At 39.7% G+C, this 25,149-nt stretch overlaps 1 protein-coding gene and 1 long non-coding RNA gene across 9 annotated transcripts in view; one reads left to right on the forward strand and one right to left on the reverse strand.

Moving 5' to 3' along the window:
- Window positions 1-13,834, reverse strand: part of ETV1 (ETS variant 1) — a 75,965-nt gene extending 62,131 nt beyond the window's left edge. For 2 of the 8 annotated variants that reach the window (XM_006027786.3, XM_006027779.3), the window contains exons 1-5: window positions 13,704-13,834; window positions 13,094-13,227; window positions 12,268-12,355; window positions 10,312-10,359; window positions 529-582 (exon numbers count right to left, since the gene is read on the reverse strand). In XM_006027786.3, the coding sequence (XP_006027848.1) occupies window positions 529-582; window positions 10,312-10,359; window positions 12,268-12,355; window positions 13,094-13,138 (235 nt within the window). In that variant the 5' untranslated portion in view covers window positions 13,139-13,227; window positions 13,704-13,834. Of the gene's footprint in view, window positions 1-528; window positions 583-9,793; window positions 10,053-10,311; window positions 10,360-12,267; window positions 12,356-13,093; window positions 13,228-13,306; window positions 13,547-13,622 lie in introns of those variants that run through there. The other 6 variants (XM_025209083.1, XM_006027780.3, XM_014521865.2 and 3 more) reach the window with 6 other exon arrangements.
- LOC112550959 overlaps window positions 13,588-25,149 on the forward strand; it is a 42,552-nt gene continuing 30,990 nt past the window's right edge. The window contains exon 1 of the long non-coding RNA XR_003095045.1: window positions 13,588-13,709. This is a non-coding gene — a long non-coding RNA (uncharacterized LOC112550959). The remainder of the gene's footprint in view (window positions 13,710-25,149) is intronic.

The raw sequence follows: 25,149 nt of genomic DNA on the forward strand, positions 1-25,149 counted from the left end.
AAGCAATTTTGTTTGGAAAAGGATGGCAGGTTCTGGCTCATGGTGTCACACAGAATGCCAAGACATGCCATACTAAAACAGGCCGTGCAAACGAATGCTCAGTGCCGCTTCTCTTTGGTAAGTACAAATGAGAGAAATAACTTGGGATTTTTCTGTGTGCTTTTTAAAGACTTCTGTATAAGGGACTTGTTGCCTATGTCTCAAGCTACTTGGTTCCATAGCATCATCATCCTGCTCCCACTGCTTACAGAAACAGAAAGCTCCACTATTCCTATGGCACTGAATGAGAAAAATCTTTCCGCTTCCAGAGGCAAAAACTAAAGAAGTGAAAATGGTACCACTTGCTAAAAGTTACACCTTCAGTCAAAACCACCTTTACTGGCTACAGTTCAAAACCCTACTTCATCTACTCGTTGTGCTGATGTCACTGACAGGCAAAAAGAACTGTCACATGACTGCAGACAACACAATAAATAATAGAAATGGAGACAAAAATGTTAAGAAAGTGATGATTTATACTATACTTACAACTTTCAGCCTGATAGTCTGGCACAAACTGCTCGTCATTGTCAGGTACCTGAGCTGAAGAAAGGGGGAGGGGGAGAAAAAAAAAGAGGAAAGAATTAAAAGAAGCCACTAAAGCATAAAAGATTTTCCTGCTAAACTTGAAGCTCAGCCAAAGTCAAAACTAGGATTTTGTTAGCTCAACCATTGTGAGGTCTGAAATCAAGCATGAAAACTACCTTTCCATAGGTAAAACCTGCTAAGCATGAATTTTCGAGGTGGTATTAGGGACCTATATACAAAAATAAATCCCAGTGCTTAAAATCTATGTCTGTTTAGCCTTCAGGCAGACCTATAATTGGGTTCAATTTCTCATGGCAAACAAACAAAATAAGAGAAAAGAGGGTTTAAATAAAGAGAAAAGAAAAAAAAAATCTGTCATTTTGCTAGACCACAGAATTTATGTTACAAATTTTATCTTTTTTTGGACAGACACAAAATAGTTATTTAATTCAAGAACTATAGAGTCCATCTGCCTTCTGCAGTCTTTGTTTTTAGGAAACTTTCTGACCCATCTATACAACTGCTGCTATTATGAATACTGCAATAACTGCATTAGGAGTTCTGACATCATGGCTGTCCTTTGGTGATATATCACATTTCTGTTTTGTTGCAAAGTAGAGACCCTAACCAACTTCTCAAATCAGGTCAATGCCCTGTAAACACTGAAGACATTAGCACAATACAGAGCGAGAGAGAGAGGTAAACGCTATACATCCAAGTGAGCTAAACTGATCGTGAAACAACTATGTTCTTCCCAATTTTAGAGATATCGAGAGTTAGCAAAAACTTGCTTTACTGTAACTTAATTTTCCCTTTCTCTTCTGTCGAGCTAGGCTAGCTGGAATTTTACCATGAAATTAGCCATTTGCAAGTCTGTTAGTTTAGAAAACTCTTGTCTACAGATGGGCAAATCAAGTAAATACGATTGAAGATGACATTATGCCATATTAACATAACATCACCCAACATGTTTCATGAGGTATATAATCTCTCGGTTATATAATCATTTGTTGCAACATTAATAGCTTAGATATTCAAAACTAAAGCGTTCAAACATTTTAGAAAACTTTTTAGTCTAAGAAATATTAAGGACTCAGTTTACACTAACACTTCCGCATAACTTGTTCACATTAGTGGGGATTACTTACATTAGTCAAGAAGGAAGACTATAATCTTAAAAAGTTAGCACTCAAAAGAACTGGTATCAGGTGCATACAATACCCTATAGACCTGACCTTCACTCTTTACTCAGAAAAAAAAAAATCCTATTTACTTAACTGAAAATTGTTTTCTGAGTAAGTATTTCAGGATCAGGCCCACAATGCAGCAAAACAGTGCTCGCATGATTCTAAGATACATGTTTAGAATCCTAGATAATTAATTGTAGCAAGCTCACCTTAAAAATAAAAGACCTTGGTAAAACTACGAACTAGGGAGGTACTGAAGTATTAATAAAACAAAATATATTAAGCTAATTAACATTCATATGAGAAAAATACACAGATGTTAAAGGTTTTTGAAGCATATACATTACAGCACTATCCCTTTAAGGAGAAAGAGATATATCTGTAGATATGTTAACTGATCAAAGATTAAAGTTTCATAGAATATACATTGCTACCACGCCAATTATTACTAGTAGATTTTTGGAACATTAAACTCTTCTTTTCTCCAAAAGAAACCACAGAACCAAATAGGAACTCAAGAGCAACACAAGCACCAAGAGTGGTAAAAATCAACTAAAAAGAAATGAAAAGTCTGTAAATTCAGTTGTTCATTTTGACCCCTACATTTGAGCATTTTCCATATATCAGATACTTGACCGCTATGGGAGAATTGAGTTTTGAAGTCATGCTGCAAACAGTCTATTCATAAAAGAGATCTTTACACATCCCCAAGAATGTTTAATTTTGAGGCACATATAAAGCATACAGTCTTTCCATTTATTAGCTTCTTTTTCCATAAAATATCAATACGAAATACATTTTCCTTGAAACATAGTTGATTTGACACTTTTACATTCAGGTAGTAGAGGGTTAAAAAACAGTTTAAATAAATGGGCTCAGTTCTGAGCTACCACATACAAGTAACTCCTAAAATAACTGTTGTGTGCATGGTGGTAGCAAAACTGAGACCACTATACATTGAGACACTATAGCCCCCCAGCACATACTTAATCCCAGCGTGATTCACCCCTGCTTTACTCCCGTTCCAGTGATTTCAGTGGAGTTACACTGGTATGGAAATGGAAAAATCAACAGTGAATCGGGTCCTTTATTTTCCGGAGAAGTATAAAGCAAAATCCACTTTTAAGGCCTTGTTCCCACTCCTACCTGTAAAATTCCATTGGCTATAATACTACTCCTGATTTGCACTGGGGTGAACCAGAAAAGAATCAAATCTTAGTACTGGGCATAATTTATTTCTGGACATCAAAACATTTACAAGAACCTAGTAAAACCACACAAACCATTTTGTAACAACAGTAAAAACAGGTGACTTATACCATCAAACGTAATATCATTTAAATGCATGTACTAATATGTACACCTCGAGAAGCCACTCCAAAAAAAGAACAACACAGCAAAAGGCAGCAACGTGTTTTATTTTGTAAAATTATACACAGCATTAGACACTTTTCCCTTGAAACGCTTAAATAAAGATATTAATCAACTACTGTAAAAAGCAAATCCACAAGCCTCTCCTGAAAATAATATATGGATAAGAGTCAATGCCCCGCTAACCAAAGGATGTGTGGCAATCAGAATCATTAATTTATTCCCCATTATAAATTCTATTTAAAAAGAGAAGAAGAAGAATCAAAGAGAAACTCACACATGGTCATTACAAAAAAGCAAGCCATCATCCACCCAACACAGACTTTTTCCAACAGCAGCTAGCTGTGCAAAGGCAAATGGAACGGGTGCACCATCACGTTACTCATAGAAAAGAAGGCTTTTGTACCCCGAGTTTGGATAATTAAAAGGGAGTCTTTGTAACAAGTTAAACCAGCAAATAGACAGTTAACTATAGTTTAACTTGGATCCCTGAAAGGAAAAAGTGACTTGGAGTGTTGCAACTGTATGCACATTTATATATGTATATCATTCGCTTCCTCTTCTCTTTTAGTCACAGACACTGCAATTTGGCAAGGCTGCCATTAAATCTACAGTGGTCTTCTGTTTGCACACACAAGATAGGACACAATGTAAAAGTCCACAAAAACTTTTCCCTTTGCATTTAGCAGAGAATTAGAAAACATGTCTGAAATGATCACCTCAGAGAACTAGAATATTTCCTCATACTACTTAATTAAAGGGACTAGGGGACAGAAGGAGGGGAAAGTATATATTAAAAGGCTTTCAAGAAGATTAAGCAGGTAGATTTTATTTGTAATAACAGAAGAAGTTAGCTCTATCAGTTCATTCTAAATCAACAGACAAGTTGCCATCAAGTCTCAGACTCTCTTACTTGAAGTGAGCAACATCTGCACTATCAGCTATTTCGGCTTTGCCTAGATTATTACCAAAAGTTTTTTTTTTCCTTCCTACTACAGCAGTACATCCCAAGGGGGTGGGGGAAGTGAACAAACATGTTAATTATGATCTTAAGTTTTGCAGGAGAGATATCAGTTTGGATTTTATAGTCTCATCACCTACTCAATTAAAATCAACTTGCCAAAAGGAACTATTCAAAGCATATAAATGCTTAATATCTGTTTGTAATTTTGAATGACAAATTTAAAATATTACTTTAAAAAGCTGAACTTACATCTTGCAAAAAGAGAACTATTTGGGAGAGGAATTTGCGCTGGAAGGGGGGCCAGTTTGCCTTCTTTCATTGCAAACAAACAATAATAAAGCTGCCATCAACAAACATCCAGGACAAAAGGAGTTAATATTTAATTAAAACCAGCTCTATCCACTGTAACAATGACCTGGAGCCAAACAAGGCAGAAGATGTATGAGTCATTCTTTCTGCCAGTGAATGAGACAGCTGATCTCCTAAGCAATTCCTCAAGACAAGCAGTCAGAACTGGAGTTCTGCCTCCATTCACAAAAACACAGTCCAGCATGAACCATGTGGCCCCAACCACAATCTTTTCATGTCACACCCTTCCAGAAAGCTACAGCAAAGTAAACTTGAACTTTCTGCATAAACACACTGATTTCATTGCTTTGTCTCAAGACGTAGCACAGACCTGCTAAGGAACATATTTAATAAACGAAAAGTTAAGCAAACCAAAAGGCAATCAAATTTAACTCTTCTTTGTCCCAGGCCCAAACTTCTGCCAGCTGTTCAGCATGACGTAGCAAAGGCTACTTGAAAAGCAGAGCTGCCACTTCTCTTCGCTTCATTTAAGAACTTTATTTCGGATATCGTAACATTTCCTACGGTACTCCCACCTCTGACCTCGAGGTTTGCTTTTGGAGCTAGAAGCAATTTGTTTCAAAACATCAAAAGATTTACTCAGTGTGGCAAAAGAAACTGAAATTGACAGGAAATAAAGCATATGAACAACAGTGCTTTGGCTTCGCCTAAAATAAGGCTTCAGGCCACAGAACAAAGAAGTGAGCCTACGCAGCTTTGTTTTACTTATTATCTGTTTTGAACATTTAAAAAAATTACATCAAATATAAGCATAAATACAAGAGCGCAACTTTTTGTACTAAAAATAATGAAAAAGGGATAACAGCTCCTAATAAAAAAAAGGATTCAGATGATAGCACAATGACAATTTTTTGGACACATCATTGCCTGTAAAAATTGGATGTACTGTCAAAACAGCCCAAAGTTATTTCCCCTTCCCTTCATCCCCACCATTTACATTAACTTGTTCCAACTTGTTATCTTTAATGTCTCTTTAAAACTAACCCCATAGCCTGAAACTCTTCCGAGTCTGCATAATCACTAATGTGACAATGGGTTGGTGGAATCTGCTCCACTTATTTTTTTAAATATATATATTATTAAATAAAAAAAAGAAGAGAAAAGTTGATTTTAAATGCCTATGCACATTTTACATCTAACTTTATCCCATACGCGCAATACATTCTACTAATGCATTGCAAAAGAATTAGGAACTTGATTTTTCTGTAAATGAGAAACTCTTACAAGCATTAGTGGTGGGCACTCTTTCAGAACTGACAGCTTTATAAAAATGATTAGTACCATTTTGTCAAATCCAACTTTCCTCCAATTTTTTGAGTATATGAAGATACTTGAAATTAGGCATTCATGTCAGGTGTTAGGAAGTCAAATGGATCAAATGAGTAGCATCCAAAAATAATTCATAATGCAATACATCTTAACTTTGAAAATAATGTTACTATCCTTCTTAGACCTGTGCCACTAGGGAAATTTCAGCCTCCAACATGTGTAGTGTTCTTTTCTTGTCTACATTCACTTTATTGACTATTCAGACAGACACAGTACTTAATTTCCATATACCCCAGATTCTGGTAGGATTCATTATTATTTAGCAGAGAGACCAGGCTTTCAGAAGGTACAAGCCATCATAGCTCCACTGACCTCAAGGGAGCTACAACAATTTACGCCCCTTTAGAATATAGCTCTGTAACTTCAGCTTCTGCTGAAGAAGGTAATTTGAGCGTTGCAGAGCCATGCAAATTAAAAGTGACCACTCTCATACATGGCGTTCATGGGATCTCCATAGCGTAATACTGTATCAGAAATTACTATGGCATTTGTCCACACAAACTTGACAGTGGTAGCAGGGATGATGGAAACTATTTCTTAATAGTCCAAATTGTTTCTTAATCATCCAAACTTGACCGTTAACGAGTTGCAGAGACAAATGCTTTATAGAAATCAGTATGTAGTGCCTCTTTAGTTTGGAAAGTTTGCAATGGTCACCAACTTGTACTAGCTAGGAAGAGTGGGAGCGTGAGAGCCTGTCACAGCACTTTTCACTTTAAAAGCAATTAACTTTGAGTTAAAGCACAAAGCACAAAAAATGAAATTTAATTAATTAAAAAAAAATCCTGCTGTTTTTACCAGAAAAGGGACTACTACTTTAAAAATAATCAAAAACATTGATTACTGACATTAGTTTTAGAAGCTTTTTACTCATCTTTACCAAGCTGTAGTAGGAAATAGTATCCAAATGACTAAATAAGAGGCATTTTTAACCAACACATACTCCGGGGGGGTTTTGTTGTTTTTTTTTTTTCCCTGTTAGGTCCCAACCCCAAATGCTTCCACCATGGATAGGAGGCTTTCAGTAGCAAAGAGTTTTTCTCCACTTTCTTCCAGAATAAGTAGCAGCAGCTACCATGATGAGATATTATATTAATATTTGAAACAATTATTTCAAGCCACTGAACGATTGCTATCTGCCAACAGCAATCTAATTCCAAATATACAGAATCAATAAAGGCATTTTATAATATTATCATGACAAGATGTAGCTACCACAGTATTTAAATATAAAACAATGGCATAACCTGAATAATATTTACCTTGGTTGGAAATACAGGCAAGTTTAACTCTTTATTTTCAAGTACGACAGTGGAAACAATTATTAAAATCTTTCCACTTTCAAATTCTGACATTGAACAATAGCGCAAATTTATTTTCTTTAACAACCAACACTGAGAATCTATACTGTCTACATTTTGCATTAGGATAATTTGTTTTTTCCCTTCATGCTTTAAGTGATGCTTTCAGAAAAAGCTAAACTTATAACCACAGACTTCTAGTACTGCATTTAGTGTAACAAATTCCTAATTTTTTCTACTAGTGACATTCAGTTGGGTTGGGGAGTATGTAGTAAGGAGATACCTTGTTTAATATGGTTTTTACAAAATTTATGTATTATATTCTGGATTATTTTGTTCATTCAATCGACATTGGAAGCTCCCATTATTTTCAGTGGAAGTGGTATACGTAAACTTAGATGAAATTTCATTTCTTTATGCGTATATATTACCAAGATTCTTTATAGAACACAATAAATGGCAGCGTTCTATAAAAATCTCAGGTATTAAAAGTGCCTTTAAATTTTTTCTTTTTTTATTTGGCATGGATTCTTCACGCAACTCACTTGACTCTTATCTAATAAGCAAATTTTCTGACCTGGTTACAACCCAGTGGGGTTCTGAACTCATAGGAGAAACCTGGTCAGTTGCCACTGCTCTTAAAAAGAGTCAATATGTTTTAAAATTTCATGGTCATTTTCCTGGCTACAGAGCATCATGAAAAGAAATATGTAAACACTCCTGATTGTGCCAAATTGGCAGAGTTCTAGTTTAGGAAGGTCCAGAAGAACATAAATGGATAAATCTAGCAATGGATAAACAAGCCTAATTTCAAAATCTCCTTCTTGACTAAGCTAACTTCCGTAGGCATTTCAGCAGAGCTAAAAAGCAGCCTCCCAAACACCCAGTATATTGTCAACAGTGGTGCAAGTTTAAAAAACTTTATTTTTAAACACTTACTAAATAAATCAGGAGTTCATATTAACAAATACATGCTCAGTGGGGTTTTTGTAATCTTGCTCAAACTCAGTTATTTCAGTTATATGATAAAGTCCTTGCAAATTCTTTAAAAGTTGTCTCTTTTAAGGGCTAAAACAATAAGGTAGACCAAAATGTGGAGATGCTTTAAAATATTTCTAAAATAATGGGATATTTATACTATTTATATTTAGCATCCTGAAAACATTTACAAATGAATATGAAAGTCAATAGTTTGGGTGTAAAGTACATTTGTTATACTCACCATATGATATACACAGCATTTACAAGATTTCTTCAACTTAGTCTAGATAGAGCTTTGTCAAAACATTTCTAACTTTATAGAGTTAGTCAAAGAACACAAGGAAAAAAAACTTAGGGCTTTGAAAAAATTCATTGAGTCTGAAGAAACAAGTGTAGCTCTGAAGAAAAAAAATGCCACTCTAGTAAGTTATATACCTATAGGAATCCTTAAGGGTGTGATCATTCCCATATTTTTGCCAAACTTGCAAAGCTTCTATGCATATATATTATCAATCTGACATATATTTTCTGACTTAAAAATCGGAGAATTGTAATCATTTTCAGGAACAAAAGAACCACACCAGTGAAAGTAAAACTGAAAGTTTGCCCCCGACCCCCTGCCCTCATGGAAGAAAGAAAGGCAGAAAGAAAGAAAATCATACCTTTCCATAAGTGGTCTGACAACCTTCTAGTTTGTTAAAATGAATTAAATAGACAAAACAGTCTTGCTACAATGACCAGAGGGAGACAGTCAATGGTGTAGTTGAAGATTATAGTAAAAGATTATCCTGTTGCAGTACATCCTACTTTCAGTGATTAGAAAAGAATTACATTAATACTTTTACTCAACTCCCTTTCTATCGGTTTAACAAAGACTCTTTGATTATATATAACATAGACACATGTTACTAGTAAAGATTCTTGCTGAGAGAATTCAAACATCAGCAAAACAAAGAAATGTTCTTACAAACTAAAACCTTAACCATGCATGGCTATCAAAAATCAGTCTGTTGCCTAGTGCCTCCAGTAATATTTCCTTTTTCTCTTATGGTAAGCAGTTGCAAACAGTCATCCCCACTCCCAAAAAACAAAACAGTAATGCAATAAACAACAATATTGTACTGAACTATACACTATGAGGAAAATAAAACATGCGTGAATACCCACAGTTCATAAGTCAGGCTAAATTGTCAGAAAATAGGCTTATTTATATCAAAATCATGTTAAAAATTCAGCCACAGCATTTTCCATTTAAACTTCAACCAAAAAAATACATTAGAGAGACAGACAAAGCATAAGAATCTTAAAGATTGAAATAAACAGTATATTTAATATCAAGGGAAAACATCACAAAATATTGCTGAAGTGAACAAATATGCTTCAAGCTGCAGAAATCTCTTTTGCATTTTGCTGAAGTTCTCCTGTAGCAATATCTCATCCTTTTTATTACTAGTAAACCCATCTCTCGAAAGCCACTCTAAATTCAGATTTCAAATATATTGTTTTTAAAACCTTCATCCACAGTATTATGTGCTTTGAGAGATTACCTGAAATATTTAAAAAATGAAAGCAACTATAAAATGACAAATGTCAGATTTTCAATTACCCCATTCACAGTACTATAAAAAGTACAAGACATGAAGGAAAAAAAATAAAACCCCAAGCAACTTATTCAGAATATCAAATAGCTTCTGAAAAATCTTCCTTAAGTATATGATACACACCTAATGTTCTGTGTTGTGAACAAGGTGGAAAGAAGACACTTGCACTTAAATCTTGAAGCATCCCGTCCCGATGAACCCAGAGAAACTAATTTCTGCCATCAGAAAAGTACTCCACCAGAACACCAAATAATTATATGTGCTGCTCTAAAGGAAACAGCAAACCCAGTTCTGGCTGTATGCAGTCTCTCGAGGTACAATAATATAAACCTGATCAATTGCAATTAAAATCTGAACAGAGGCTTAGAACTTGAAGTCTTGGTGCATTAGTTCTTGCCAAAAGCAGATGTGATTGTGAGCTGGAAGCAATTTCTCCTGGTAATTTGTGATGACACTGGGTAGAGCAGCCCCAGAGTCCCCAAAGACAAACTCATCAGAGGCTCTAATGTATGCATGACACATGAGGTGGCTCTTTTAGAGCTCAATTAATTGGGCTGAACATTAAGACAGCAAGTTCAGGACTTTTTTTCCTCCAGAGTTGTTTTTCCTCTTTTTTTACAAGCAGTTTTTTTTTCTCTTACCTTCTGCAAGCCATGTCTCCTGTAATTGGCTCAGATCTTGAAAGAGTTCTGAAAAAGGATGAAGACACATTTAAAAGACTCACACCTTTAGTCTTTAAAAAGGTGAAAACGTTAGAAAAAGTGTATTTTCCCCCCAAAAATACATGAAAATTATACTCTGCAAATCCTACATACAGACAGAAAGGGGAAAAAACAGACATATCCTGGTCACAAATAAGGACTAGTTTACATCTTTTTTTTACTAAAGGAACCTAAACAAATATTTAATCAACTCTGGAACTAATAATCAGAATCCACAGATACCTGTGTCTAAATCTAACACGTTTCTCTCTCTTATCTTACGTTTATAGCAGAAAATGCTTATTTGGCAACCCAAAAGTGAAGTTCAGATGAAAATTTCTTGGATTCTAACATTCCAGTCCCCCTAGACCACCTCTAATTTTTTCACAGGCAAAACTCCCATAGAACTCAATAAGAGCTTTACCAGACCAAAGACTGTTTTTTGCCCCTACTTCCCCACTCTCTTATTTTAAAATAGCTATCCAGCACAAATAAATAAAGGGTAAAAATTAGCAAATAAAATGTAAAAAGGATAAAAAATTCAATGTTTTTGTTAGACGCACAACTTAACCTTTGATATGAATCTTTATGCACTAGTGATAATACTGTTTCAATATAGGTTGATTCCACTATACTGCACAATGCTATCAAGTGGCATCATCTCTTCCATGGACCAAAATCTGCAAGGACTTAGACGATTTGCAACCTCACTGAAATCAGCAAGGATTACACTGATGAGTGTAAGGCAGAGCAGAATTTGACCTCATTTCGGGGTAACTCATCTATGAAAATTTGCCCAGCAAAGCTACGACTTGCTATGATGTCTGCACTGATGAAGAATTCATTCTTAAGGCACTAAGTTTTTGGAAAGAAACTTCTTCTTAGCAGATATCTATTGTACACTTTTTTAAGTTACAGGCTCTTAGTCCATATGGTGGGATGCTGCTGCTGTTTTTTTACTTTGAGAAATCTTCTAACTAAAAACAAGCAAGTGATTTTGCTTTCGGTGGGTGCTACAAAGGGCCGCTCACAAATCCTGTAGGAATTTTAAACACACAAATGCAGGATCCTATTGTGATAGAAGATGCATAGAGACGAACAAACTCCTTTTTGACAAACCCATGCAGAAGCCAACTAGCCCTTGAAAATTAGGAGAATGTTATTACCAAAGCACTTAAAAGCTCCAGTTTGGATCAGCAGCTTGCTCAACTTAGTCCACAGGGCTACCGACATGAGTATCTCATCACTACTCATGTGAGTAAGGTTTAAAAAGTTGGGCCTATAAAGCCTAGTCAATTTTGGGCTTAAATCTCCCAGCGTAATTCTCGTCAGCACAATTTCACTGGTGTTATCAAGTACTAGTGTAGACAGGCTACCAGCAGCTACTGTATTCAGTCCTGCCCTAAGACAGAGATTCAAATACCAGCAGCTGATATATACCAACATTCGCACTCTAGCTACCACTCATGGAGTTGTGCCAGTAGCAGCTAAAGTGAATTAAAAAAAAAAATAATAAGGGGGAGGAGGGAGGGAGAGTTGGGGGGAGGGATTACTGTACACAAGTCCTGAAGGCAAAGCAGCCAGATGCATTTTATCCTTAACGTGTGTCCTTGTGTCAGGAGCTGCAAAACATTCTCACTCAAGTGCACGTCATTTATGTACCAGATGTGCAGCAATACCTGAAACGCAACAGGGTGAGTGAAGGAGGGAATATCAACTTTAGCAGCCAAGTGCCTTTGCCAGTTTGTTTCACAGCCCTAAATGCAATTTTCTTGTCTTATTTATACAAATTGATCTAGACAAATATATCTCCAAAATAAGTAAATAAAGAGCTCTCCTGAAGCTCCTATGCATTTCTAAGTAAAACAGGGGGGAAGGGGGGGGGAGGGGTCTCACCTTCTGAATCATGAGCCAGGTCTCTGTTAATGAATTTTCTTTTCCTGACATTTGTTGGTCTCTCATTACAGTTTCTCCCACGCGTATTCTATAAACAGGAAAGATCAGTTACTTAAAAAAACCCAAAACCCTCAGATTTCCAGATTTAAACCAAAATATTCAAAACCTACACAGAGTCCATACATTTTCCACAGAGAAAATTACTATCCCACAGCTTCTAGTCTTAAATTTTACATGCAGTTTATAGACCAGCATTCTCCTGAGTGCCTCATGCTCGGGGGATCCCAGTACCTAAATGCAACACATCTCCATGTGCAGATACACTGATACATATGGAAAATGCTCCAGCACCAGCACAGGGCTAAACATAGAATTTTAGCCTTGTTCTGAAACCTACACAACAGCATAAAAATCCCCTTTGCTTAAGCTATTCAGGAGATCTCAAACATAAGGAGATCACAATAGGCTGCTTTGTTTCCCCAATGTTATTTGTAAAATTGCTTGCAACAGCCTGAAAACAAACAAAAAAAAAAGTGTTAACATTGGTCTTAACTTCGTTCTCAGTGTTACAAGCAAGTACAGCCAGAAACTTTGAATGCAGCAGCTGCTGCTGCCCTCCTCTCCTACTCATCGTGTGCATGGTTTGTTTGATTTTTTTTTTAATCATCCAGACATTGTCTTGAAAAGAGCAGGATGCTTTATTGCAATAACTCAAAGATAAGCCTATCTTGCAGGCAAAACAAACCAGACACTACCGGCAAAACTCCCCCAGACATTTAAGTCCAAGTCAAGTTTATAAACACCAACTTTGGAGCTGATCACTCACATTGGTGACCATGTAAGGCACTTGCTGGTCATAAAATCCATCCATCCTGCAGCTCTTCCACAAGTCTTAGCTGACTCTTTTATTTTCTGGGCATTTGATCTGCAGCTTTCCTCAGGATCTGGACTGCAAGCAGCCTGGAGGGGAATACAAGATGGCTTTTAGATTTCAAAAAAAAAAAAAAAAATCATGAATGAACTGCTTAAATTTGCATACCTAATTAACCTCAAAGAGTCCCATTCATAAAAAAAAAAAAAAAAAACAACCCTCCCTTCCTTGCCTTCACCTGGGTTCCAAGGCAGTGCCAGGAAAACCCCGAGCAAAAGCACTTTGAACAGTAGCAGAAAGCAAAACAAGAGGCAAGGTATCTATTTACACCGCTCCTGTATCCCCAGAGCGATCTGTGTCAGTGGCAGCACTGATTCGCAAACGTGTGCAGAACTAGTAATGGCGAACAACATGACTCGCTTTGCACCTAACGGGAGTAGAGAGAGAGAGAGAGAGAGAGAGCGAGAGCGAGACGCGGAGCTACCTTGTTTCAAAGGATCATTTTTGCAACCCACGACCATGCAATTATCTGGAGCTACGGGGAAAAGTTGCTGGAAAGACCCACCTGAAGGTAACGCAAGGCGATCGGCTGCAAAAAATTCCCTCCAAATTTAATAAAAACATTAATTATTCCCCAGCACTTCCCCCTTGGAAGCAGAAAGCGCCACTGACAGAGCTCAAATCCGTGGTTTTTCCTCTACTTCTCCTCCAGGGGCCTCCAAGCCAAACTGATGGATCTCTGCCTCCCATTGGCTCTCTGTGTCTTTCACAGGATCAGATTTCTGCCTGTCAGTCAGGCTGCCTCTCTCCCTCTTTTCCTCAGGGAAAAAGGTAAAAGCTGGATCCTGCCGGATCCTGCTGGATCCATCCGATGTTTGGCCCCTGCCCCCTTCAATCTGTTGCACAAATGCAAATGCTTGTTTCAGGCTGACAAAAAATAGCCGGATTCCTATGTGTTCCACAACAAGGAGCATCACCGCAACCACCCCAAACCGAGATCCTCCAGGATCCAGTGCAAACCCCACTGCTTCCAAAGAGATCAAGTTTTGCTGCTTTGATTTTTGTAATGATGTGGCACAGCATTATATCCCTGACCAGTTGGATCCTATCAATTTTTGGCCCTTGCGCCCCCTTTCTCTTGCTTGGACAGTGAACATCTTGATCCATTTCTATTGCATAAAAGGGATGGAGACCAATATATTCAAGTCCAACAGCATCACAAAAGTGTGTCACAGCCAGCAAATTTGAACCCTACCAAATTTTGGCTGCATATCCCAAACCTGTACCATTAAATATAATATTTTGGTATCTGGATTATTTTAGCGAGCAAGGAAAAAATGCAAATATACAGGGTTTAGACAGTAAACCAGAAATAAATTGGATACAGCAAAATTGGAGTTGGGCAAATTAGAGTTTTTTAATCTTCCCAGAGCTGTTGAGATCCAGAATTTTTAATTGAGTAATAAAAAGCAAATGTTTCTGTTATGATGGTACAATTTCTGTGGTTTGTGGCCAAAATTTGGCTGGTTATAGACACTGATTCTGGGTTTTGTGGCACTGTTGTACCAGGATGCGTCAAGATTTGGGTGTCTGACATGTTTTAAGTGATCCTAAGACTTTTGCAGCAGAAATTGTAAGGTGAAGTGCAAAGGTCCAACAGCTTTTTTTTTCTTTTGTATAACAGTAGCATCTATACTAGGTTTTTATTTAGGCAGTGTCTCCACGATGGAAAAAACAAAGTGACAGAATAGAATATTTGTGACATTGATTTAAAAAGATGCATCACGGTTCCAACTTTTTAAGATTCAGTAGGTGTGGCTAAGTGAGTTCTGTCTTTGACTAAATGGAGCCAAAAATGGGAGAATCATCTAACTTAACCCTCCCCTTTTTCTCAGGATACTGCAGGCAGCAATTTAAAAAAAAAGAAAAACTTTGGGGGACCAACTCCCCTGACAGAGTCCTGGGTGTCCCACAAAATGACACTAACTCTGGTTCAGGTTAGCATAGCTGTCAAAAGGGATGTACAATTATTACATCTCAACTGGTGGAGTCGTAGTTCCACTTGTTGAAATGCTGCATGAACAAGCATTCAAAGGATTTAAAATTATTTTAAAAGGCCCATGCAGTAGAAATGTCCACTTCATCAGACCAGGTTGAAACCTAAGTTTGATTGAGGTTCAAGTGTTTGAATGAACACCTGTACACATTGCCAAAAGACTGAGGCCACTGTGGTGCTCTCTGGCATCCAGTGTGCCTTGCTCCCTCTCTTCCCCCCTCCAGGAAGATACTGTACTCTTTTTGGGCTGCAGTGCAGTCTGTTGTAGCAGCCCAAGTCATACAAACTCATCCCCCTGAAGGCTGAGGGGCTGGGAAAACCCAGCTCTTCTCCACAGCCTCCAGGGCTTTAAATGCTGCCATGCTGCAGAGCTGTGATTGCAGGGTCTCATACTGTAGATGGGCAGATTCCTCCCCCATGGCAATTGACAGCCACACACTTGCTAGCGTGGGGTTTAATATATGGTTGTGGGGGAGATATTCCCCCATGGTATATCAGAGCCCCATGCTTGCAGCTCCACACAAGCGTCTCTAAACGTGCATTAATTTGCTTTTGCTACTGCGCATTAAGTATAGTACCTCTAATATGAGGTACTCCATAAATGTTCATTAGACTTCCCTAATGTGCAGTAGCAAAAGTGCATGCCTTTTTAATGACACTTAATGCTCAGTAGCCTATTTCTACTGCGCTGTTTTTGACATGACAATTTATTGTGCAGAAGAACAGGCTGCGGCGAATTAAAGCATACATGTAGATGCGCTCACGGTAGTTTTTCACACCAATGTAGAGCTATGTGCCTGCGGCCCAATGTGCAGGGTGTGGTAGCAGAGCTCCATAGTTTAATGTGGGGGGAAAAGCTTTCCCTCACAAAGCTTGAGTGCCCTCAGCTCTGGCCATGGTGGTGAGGCTTCCCCATGGCCAGAACCCTAGCAGCATGGTAGAGAAAGCCCCCCATCACAGCCAGAGGCCCAGCTCACTATGGCCAGAGGCCCAACTAGACCTCAGCTCTAGCTGCTCATGGGTAAAGCCCCTGCACTGCACCTAGGACCCAGTTTCAAAAGGTGTCAGAGAAAGTTGTGAGGTGGTGGAAGTGGTTCCTTGGGACCACCAGCTAATTAGTCCTGACTGGTGGCTTGGCATGCTGTTACCTGTTTCTAGGTAGGCAGGAAAATCTACAAAGCATGCTGGGATGCATGCTCTGGACCACCCGCTCCCGGACTGGGTGCTGTCAGCAGTGCAGGGTATATGTGGAGCACACAGGCCACTTCGAACTAATTTCAAATGGCTTAAACTAAGCGGCTGAACTTCAACTGGTTGAACTGAATTCTTGTATACATCCTTAGTGTGGCGTCGCTATGCAACACAGCTAGTTAGCTGGGATGTGGTGTTCACGTATATGCCCTCAGCAGACACAACAGGACACTGATGGGTGCTGTGGGAATGTTCTGGAGGTGGGTAGGTGGGAGAGGATGGCTGATCCAAGACCATTGTTTCAAATTCAGGACCTAAGTCCCATATCAGGAACTTTTGGGGGGTGCTAGACCCAGCCCTGAAATTCAAGCCCATGCTATGAAATTAGGAACAGTTGGTTACTTCATCAAAAGTCCTGTGATCTTCCTGCATTGTGTATAAAAGCATGTGAAAAAGGGTTTGAACAAATTGTCTGGACCTATTTTAACAGTCTGCATCTTATTCCTTTCACGTTACTTTGTTTGGAAAGCTACAGTTGCTTCATCACTTTTGTATTAGGTTCAAGGAGTCTCGTCTCACCAGGAGTGGATCCAAAGGGCAAGAGCAGCAGCCAGGTCCTTAAAAAGTCCTGAATCCTCACCACCTGCCACTGCTATCACCCTGCTGTCTCCAGTTGCCCCTGGCACTGGGGTGGGGGAGCTCCAGAGCTGCTCCTGCTCTACTCCAGCCAGGCTTCTTAGTAAGCCAGACTCCCCTGTTTCTCCTTGCATGATCCTCCTGGTATTCCCCACCAGCTCAGGAGCAGGCACAGGGAGGGGGAACCTGATCCCCACCACAACTACTACTGTCCCTGTCTTCTCTAGCTCCCCATGCAGCCTGGCTGGAGTGAGGCAGGGGGAGCTCTGGAGCTCCCTCTGGCCCCCTGTGCAGCCAAAGACAGCAAGGACAGTGGCAGATGTGGGCAGAGAAGGGAGCAGGGAGAAAGAGAGGACGGGAGAGGGGTGATATGCTGCTGAGGATGGAAGGAATAGGACAGGGTACTGAGAGCAGGTGTAGGAGAGGGGGGAATAGATTCTAGCCTAATTCAGGGTTTTTTAAAAAGTTGCCAGCTGCTATTCTCACAGTGTGATCTGCCTGTCCTGTCTGGGGGGGAAGCTGGGAGGAGGGGTGCAGCCACCCATACCTACCCCTTACAAAATCGTGGATCACCCCCTGTGTCTAATGTTTCCCCACAACTCTCTCCCTCTTTCTTCTTCTCTGGCTTTTTCCCATCCTGTCTACTCACTTGCTTTCAAGTCACTTAGGAATAAAACTTCAAGTTTCAACTAATCTGGTTACATTTCTACATGCATTTGAAGGAAAACAATTTACCATCATCAGCTTGCCTTCTTGACTTTTTTTTCCTCTATGTATGTGTGTGTGTGTGTGTGTGTGTGTATGTATGCATACTATGTATTACACACACGCACACACAGGCACAAGGATGTTTCAGAAAGTAATGGCATTTTGAAATAAAGCATTTTGCGTGCAATGATCATTTACTGGACCACATCGCTTCTCTACATCGTTGTAAATGATGGGTGCATTTGACAATGCTGCCATCATCATGCCCGACTGCTGTGAAGTTTCCCAGCTGTTGAATACAAAATGGTTTTATTTCAAAATTGCTGTTACTTTCTGAAACACCCTTATATATATGTATGAATGCATATATGTATGAGTGAGTATATATAGATGCATGCCTAGGGTTATAGTACTTCGTGATATTTAAACATTATTAGAAGAGTTTTATAAACAAATGTTCATGTGTGCATGCCCAGTCCTTCTACCAGGATGCATGCCCACCCCTTTTAGCTATTCCAGCTCCCTTGAAGTAGAACTGGGCACTCAGTAATGTTCCAGGTTTAAGCAGAATTCACTGGTTGTTGTAAAAGCTACATAATAATTCCACCGTCATACTCTTCACCTACTTACATCAGGGCCAGAACAGTCATTGAATTAGGAGTGGGGAAGGATGTTATGGCCAGTGATGGGAGGGATGGCCAACATGCTGACAGTGTCCCGATACCTATGGTTGAGGGGTCTTGAGGTTATTTTAGCAAAACTTCATCAGATCTGAGAAGAGGTGAAGTACAAAGCTGGCCTAAAGCCACCTTTTACCTATTTCTACATTCCTCCACTGCACTGAGTGCAATTTCATTAAATATTGAGAGATAGATACTTGCAGGCAAAAAAAAACAATTTTCCTTTGGCAACTGAAACAAATGTCTTTATATGGAAATTCAAAAACAATCCTGTGAAAAAAATTATTAACTATCATTAATCCATCTGAAAGCTGATGGGAAAATTCTAATTATTTATTATAGGATTTTTTTTTAATGTTATGCTATCTGTTAGGGCTTTTTTTTAGTTTTTGGAAACTTTTTTAAACAAAAACTTTTTTTGGAAAATTTCTAATTCCTCATTGGATAACCAGGAAAAAAAATAACCAAATTGAAAACTTTCCAAAAGTGTTTGGTTTGCTTGAAAGGCCATTTTGCATTAAAAAAAAAAGTTTTTGACAAGAATGCAAACTCTCTAATTACAATACTTTACAAGCAAGGTACCATATTTTTTCCACATACGACATGTACCTTTTCCTCCCAAATAATACCCTCCCCTCTACACACACACAAAATCAGGGTGCATGTTTTATGAAGGAGGGAAGCTGCTCTTTACTACAGAAGAAGAATTCTGAGAGACACTGCGCATGCCATGCACCTGCCAAGATGGCTATTGCTTGTGTCTGCTGAAGGGGCACACTTGTGTTATACCTCTCACAGTCATAGGAATTGGCTAAACACTGTAGCCTGTGCTGGAACCAGCAAGTGAGCTGTTGGTAGTGTCTTGATCAGGCTTGTGATATGGAAGCCACACTTTATTTACAGGAACTTATATAAAGAACTACTTACTAAGCACATCTACACATGGCTGTACGGCGTCGTTGTTACTGCGCCATCATTTAGTACTTTTGGAAGTACAGTAACAGCTTGTAGTGCGCTGTGCCAGCCACACACAGTTATTTTTAGCTGCTACATCACTATAGCAGCACACTATAATGAGGGAGCATGTTGCGACATCACAATTTTTGCCCATCAGTACTACATCGCCATAGCACATTCAATGGCACACAATCAGCCATGACTCTGAAAACATGTTCTTCTTCTACTTTCTGCCTTCCAAAAACAAGGTGTGTCTTTTATTTGGGGGAGTGCTGTATGCAAGAAAATATGGTATTTACTTTCCTCTGGAAACAGATATGCTCATTCACACTGAAACAAAATTTCAGTTTATATTGCAAATCATACATTATTTGCAATATAAACTGTGTGAAAGGGTAGAAGAGTATGTTCTTGTTTAAGGTAAAACTGCCAGTGCTCTAACATAACAGAATAAAGTAGGCCAACCAGGGCAAGGCAAAGCTTTGATGCAAAAAGAAACAAATGAGCAACCCTCAGGATATCCTTATCATAATGAGCATACCAAATAAAACCGATCAGAAACAAACAGCGAAGACCATGGCTTAGACATGATGCCAGGTAAGATTTTGAAACACAACTATAATATACAGTACATCCAGGTTACTGAAGCAAGACACTTCCCCAATATTTAGGAAGATGGGCTAATGAATTAAAAAAATAAAATCAGAGGTACCCTCAGCCCAAACTACTATAGAACTATCTGTGCGAGCAGCAACACCAGAAAGCTATTCTGTAACAGTCTCAAAAATAATAATACAGTATGTGACCAGCTATAGCATAATTCATACAAATCAAATTAAATTTCTCCCGAAGAAATGGACCACTGCCCACATTTTAACCTACCAGTGATGTCTTCCTACATGTTAACAGCAGTTAATATGTTATGATCCTCCCAGAATACAATATTCAGTAACAAAAATATATTTTTTTAAAACCCCCAAAACATAATAAAAGATATTTGCCTACTTCATTGATTTTTGTAAAGCTTTTTATTCAGGGATTGAATCCAGGCATCCAGGATTAAACTATAAATTGGTACAAAATAGCACTGGAGGAAAAAAGCACATAATGATTACTTCCATATGCTAATCTATCAGATGTAGTATTTAAAAATAATGTGCAAACGGGATCTTCAAGAAAATAAGGAGAAAAACAGAGAAGTAATCCCATCCCTGTTTCCACTTTCAACACATGAATCAGTGTATCATATCTAATAATTCTGACATTATATAGAACTCCCACTAAATGTTAGGGATGTCATCTCTACTTAGTGAACACCTGGTCATACTAAGACTAATGTAAGATAGTCTTCAGGGACGCATACATACTAAAAATATGTAACAATATATATTGGAAAACAAAATGGTCTGGAAAATAAGCAGCACTGAACCAATTTTTATTATGCAAAGATGAAAACTGAACATGTCTTAAATATATACCCAATCCTCATAATAAATAAATGAAGAAACTTGAGACTGCTGAGAAAGAAAAATATGCTGAAAGAACAGGGTCCAATAGTCCTAAACTAATATGGCCTATGGGACAGAACGCTCACACGAGATTTAAGAGACATGGGTTTTTGTTCTGGTTCTGGTGGCAATATTGGACAAATTACTTCATTCTCCAGGCCTCAGTCGCCTAATCTTCAAAAAGGAACTAAGCCTACTTGTCCTATTATTAAAGCACTTTGAGGTATATCAATGAAAAGTATGTAGGTATTATTAATAGTTTCATAGTTTCATAGTTTTAGGGTCGGAAGGGACCTAATAGATCTTCTAGCCCGACCCCCCGCCAGGGCGGGAGAACAACCCAAAAAAACAAACAAACCCTAAAAACAAAAACGGGACTCAAATGAGTCCAGCCAGGTAAGTATCCAGCCTCTTCTTAAAGATCCCCAGGGTAGGGGCCAGCACCACCTCCCTTGGAAGTTGGTTCCAGCTCCTAGCCGCCCTAACTGTGAAGTAGTTTTTTCGGATGTCCAATCTGTACCTCCTCTCCATCAACTTGTGCCCATTACTCCTTGTTATGCCAGCGGGGGCTAGGGGAAACAGCATCTCCCCCAAACCCTTCTGGTTCCCCCTAGTGAGTTTATAGACGGTCACCAGGTCCCCCCTCAGCCTTCTCTTGTGGAGGCTGAATAGGTTCAGGTCCCGCAGTCTCTCACTGTAGGGTCTGCCCTGTTGTCCCCGGATCATGCGGGTGGCCCTCCTCTGGACCCTCTCCATGTTGTCCACATCCCTCCTGAAATGGGGCGCACAGAACTGGACACAATACTCCAGCTGCGGCCTGACCAGCGTCGCATAGAGGGGGAGGATCACCTCCCTGGCTCTACTCGAGATGCACCTGTGGATGCACGACAAGGTCCGGTTAGCCTTGCCAACCATGACCTCGCATTGTCGGTCCATGTTCATCTTGGAGTCAATAATGACACCAAGATCCCTTTCCGCCTCCGTGCTCTCAAGTTGACCAGGTGGAGTGACTACTTCCTGGGCAGTTACAAGAAATACATGAACTTGGCTTAGAAAGAGAAGAGATGAAGCTTGGCAAGATAATGAGTAGATTCTTGGGGATGGGCACTGCCAAAACAGTTTATTTTAAGGGACAGCCTTGTTTTATTGGCATAGTGGAAGGACATGCATTTACATATACATACATCCCAACACCTATTCTAACCCACCTACACAAAACCACCCAGACTAAAGATCTCAGTCCTTCCACTGGTCTGAAGAGTTGTGAGAGCCGCAAGCACAAATACCTTTCTATTTTGATGCGGAGTGTAGCAGGGCACTAAGATGTGCCTGCTCCTTTAAGGGTAGAAACTGCCTAGTCAGAGAGCCCTGCAGGCTAAGCAGAGCTCCACAGCTGCAGGCTGCCTGAACAACAGCGTAATGAGATAATTGGCCAGCACCTGCAGGCAGTCAGATGACCAGAAGGAAGTAGGGCTCTGGGGATACATAAGCTCAGGGCTAGAGCTAGCAGTGTCACTCTCTCTCTCTGGAGACTGCTAAAGAAGGAGCACAGTATTCAAGAGCTACCCAGAGACCTTTGGCCACCAGCTTTGATGTGTAGAAGGACTAAGACTCTAGAAGCCTATAAGGTAGCCAGAACTAGGAAACACTATCCTAGGGTGGGAGTTTTGTCATCTAAAAGGGGCAGGGCACAGTCTTCATTATTAGTGTAATGCTATAGCCCAGGTGGCTTATGTTTATGTTGTTGTATGAACCAGTGGACTGGGAGAGGCTAATAGGGGAGGAGGAAGTCTCATTGGGGCATACTAGTGTATAGAGCCCCAGGCGCCTGAGAGGGGTGCAGAGAGACAGATGCCAGAGTGGAGAGGCACTGAGGCAGGTGCAGAGAGACAGGAGCCAGAGAGGAGAGACACCGAGGAAGGTGCAGACAGCCAAGTGCCAGAGAGCTTGGTGCCCGAGGGCTACAGCTACACAGGGACTGTAGGGCCCAGCACCTGAGGGGTGCCCAGGGGTGACAATATTGGTAACATCTGCAAGGCATGGGACACAATAAGGGAAGGTTGGAGTTGTGTGTACACCCCTAGACATACGGCTCATAAATGGGCAGTCTCCTGCTTTAATACCACTGTTCTTATTTAACAACAAAGGTGTGGCAGGAGAGACTGGGCAGATTGCCCTAGACAGGTGGCAGGGCCAGTATTGTGACTGAGCCTGGGAGTTTGCCCCTGTCCCACTGAGCAACTGGAAGAGGAAGTGGAAAGTCTCAGTCCTCACCTCCCATGCTCACCTGTGCTTTGAAGCATCAGACCAACAAGAGTGGAAATTCTGGGGCTCTTGAAACTGCTGATAAAACATGCCGTGCGAAGGCTTTTGTGTAGATATGCCTTGTCATAACCATTCCAAAGATGGTCAGGGTTGCAGAGAGCTATTCTTCAGGCCTCAGATTGCCTTAATCTAGTATCTAGAAACCTGAGGGTAGAAAAAATATTACAAGAACTCTTAAAAGTGTCTGCAGAGCATAACTGGGTCACCTAGCCACCATAATCAATATGCGGAGAATAACACTAAAGTTTAGATGCCATCTCAACCAAAGCAGCAAATAGTCCCTCCACCACAAAATACCAAGAACAATTCAAATGATAGGATGATCAACCCTTACCTATTATTACTTCCCAGGCTTAACAACACTCATTTCCTGACCAGTAGAGCAAACAAACATACCCAAAATCAAGAAAAATACTCCAGATGCTGGACTGACACCTAAAATAGCAGTCTGTGATTAACTGGGAAAAATAAATCAGAACAGGGTGGTTGTACATGTTAACAGGACCTTGCACAAGCAGCATAAGAGAAAGAGGTTCCTTGTTAACCATCCTTCCACTTACATCCATGTAAGTGCCAATCACAGTTTAAAATCTGAGACCTAAATTCACTAGCTGGGACACTAGCTATGCAGAGATGTCATGCAACACCCCTACTTCAGACAAGAGTTCAATGTCACAATTACATCTATAGTATTTTATGAGCTCCAGGACATTGGAGAAAAAGGTACAAACACTGAGACTGAATATGTTCAGGTGCCTGTAAACATTTTGGTTGAGATTATTATCCCTGTTTTTGAAAAAGGGGTATCCTACTGGCTCCTCAAAAGCCTGCTGAAATCAAAAGGGTAGTTAGAGGACAATTCCTCTGACACAAATTTGAGTGAGGCAGACCTAAGCTGCCTTTCCATAAAGCCTAGCATAGAAGTATGCTGGGAGTATGTACAGACCAGCATTGGGATTGTGGGCTATACTGTTACTCATTGACAACCTAAAACACATGACACAAGTGTGCATACGGGATAGGATAGCCATCTATAATCATTTAAAGCCTCTTCTTAGAGAGATAGTATAGAATTTCACCCTGAGCTCACGCTAGGTTTCTTCAGATGTTTAAAGTAGCTGTTAGCAAAGTAATACACATACCAATTACCACAAACCCATCTGTGGGGTAACTCCATTTGCCCCACTGTCATACCTAATTGTGCAAAAGTTTTCTGTGGGATAATTCCTCATCCCTGTGAACCTCAGCTCCACTGCCCTTATGCTGGACCTCACAGCTGCAGCAGGAGAATCTCTGCATGTTCCAGGTTGTTACCCTTGGGTTGTGCAAGAATTGTATATCACCCTTTCCATAGAAAGGGTTAGTTTGAAATATCACTCACCCAGAGATCACTTTTTACCACAGGCAATCAGTAACAACACCACAGGCACCACAAGCAACAAAAGGATTTATTATATAAAAGAAGAAGATTGTACAAGAAAAACTGACCATAAGTTTGCAGACAGAACAAGTAAAGTTGTTTTATCCTCTCATCTGATTAACCACCTAGTCCTTAAGAGAGTCCTGCCACTATTCTCAGAGATTAGTCTTCCTCCTTCCAGCCCTGACTACTGTGCTCCTGAACTCCTCCGAAGCCTGAGAAAAGCCAAAGACCCTAGCAACTTCAGATAGTCCTTAAAATACTCTCCAAGACAGCCCCCTTCCCCCCATCAGTATAGTCCCAATTCTTCCTGAGTCTCAGAATCCTATAGAAATTTATTTCCTGCCAGGGAAAGCTGGCATTCCTCTGGATAATGGGCCATTTCACCTAGATGTCTCTGCTATTGTGCATTTGTTTTTTCCTACTAAAAACAGACAATAACTTGGGTCCGGCTCCTTTTGTCTGTGATTAGGAGTGATTATTGTCCTTGCCAGAATACAGTGGAAAGAGATACTTAGCAGTTTTCCCTA

The sequence above is a fragment of the Alligator sinensis genome, unplaced genomic scaffold (assembly GCF_000455745.1).
Source record: "Alligator sinensis unplaced genomic scaffold, ASM45574v1 scaffold45_1, whole genome shotgun sequence".
NCBI classification, from domain to species: domain Eukaryota; kingdom Metazoa; phylum Chordata; order Crocodylia; family Alligatoridae; genus Alligator; species Alligator sinensis.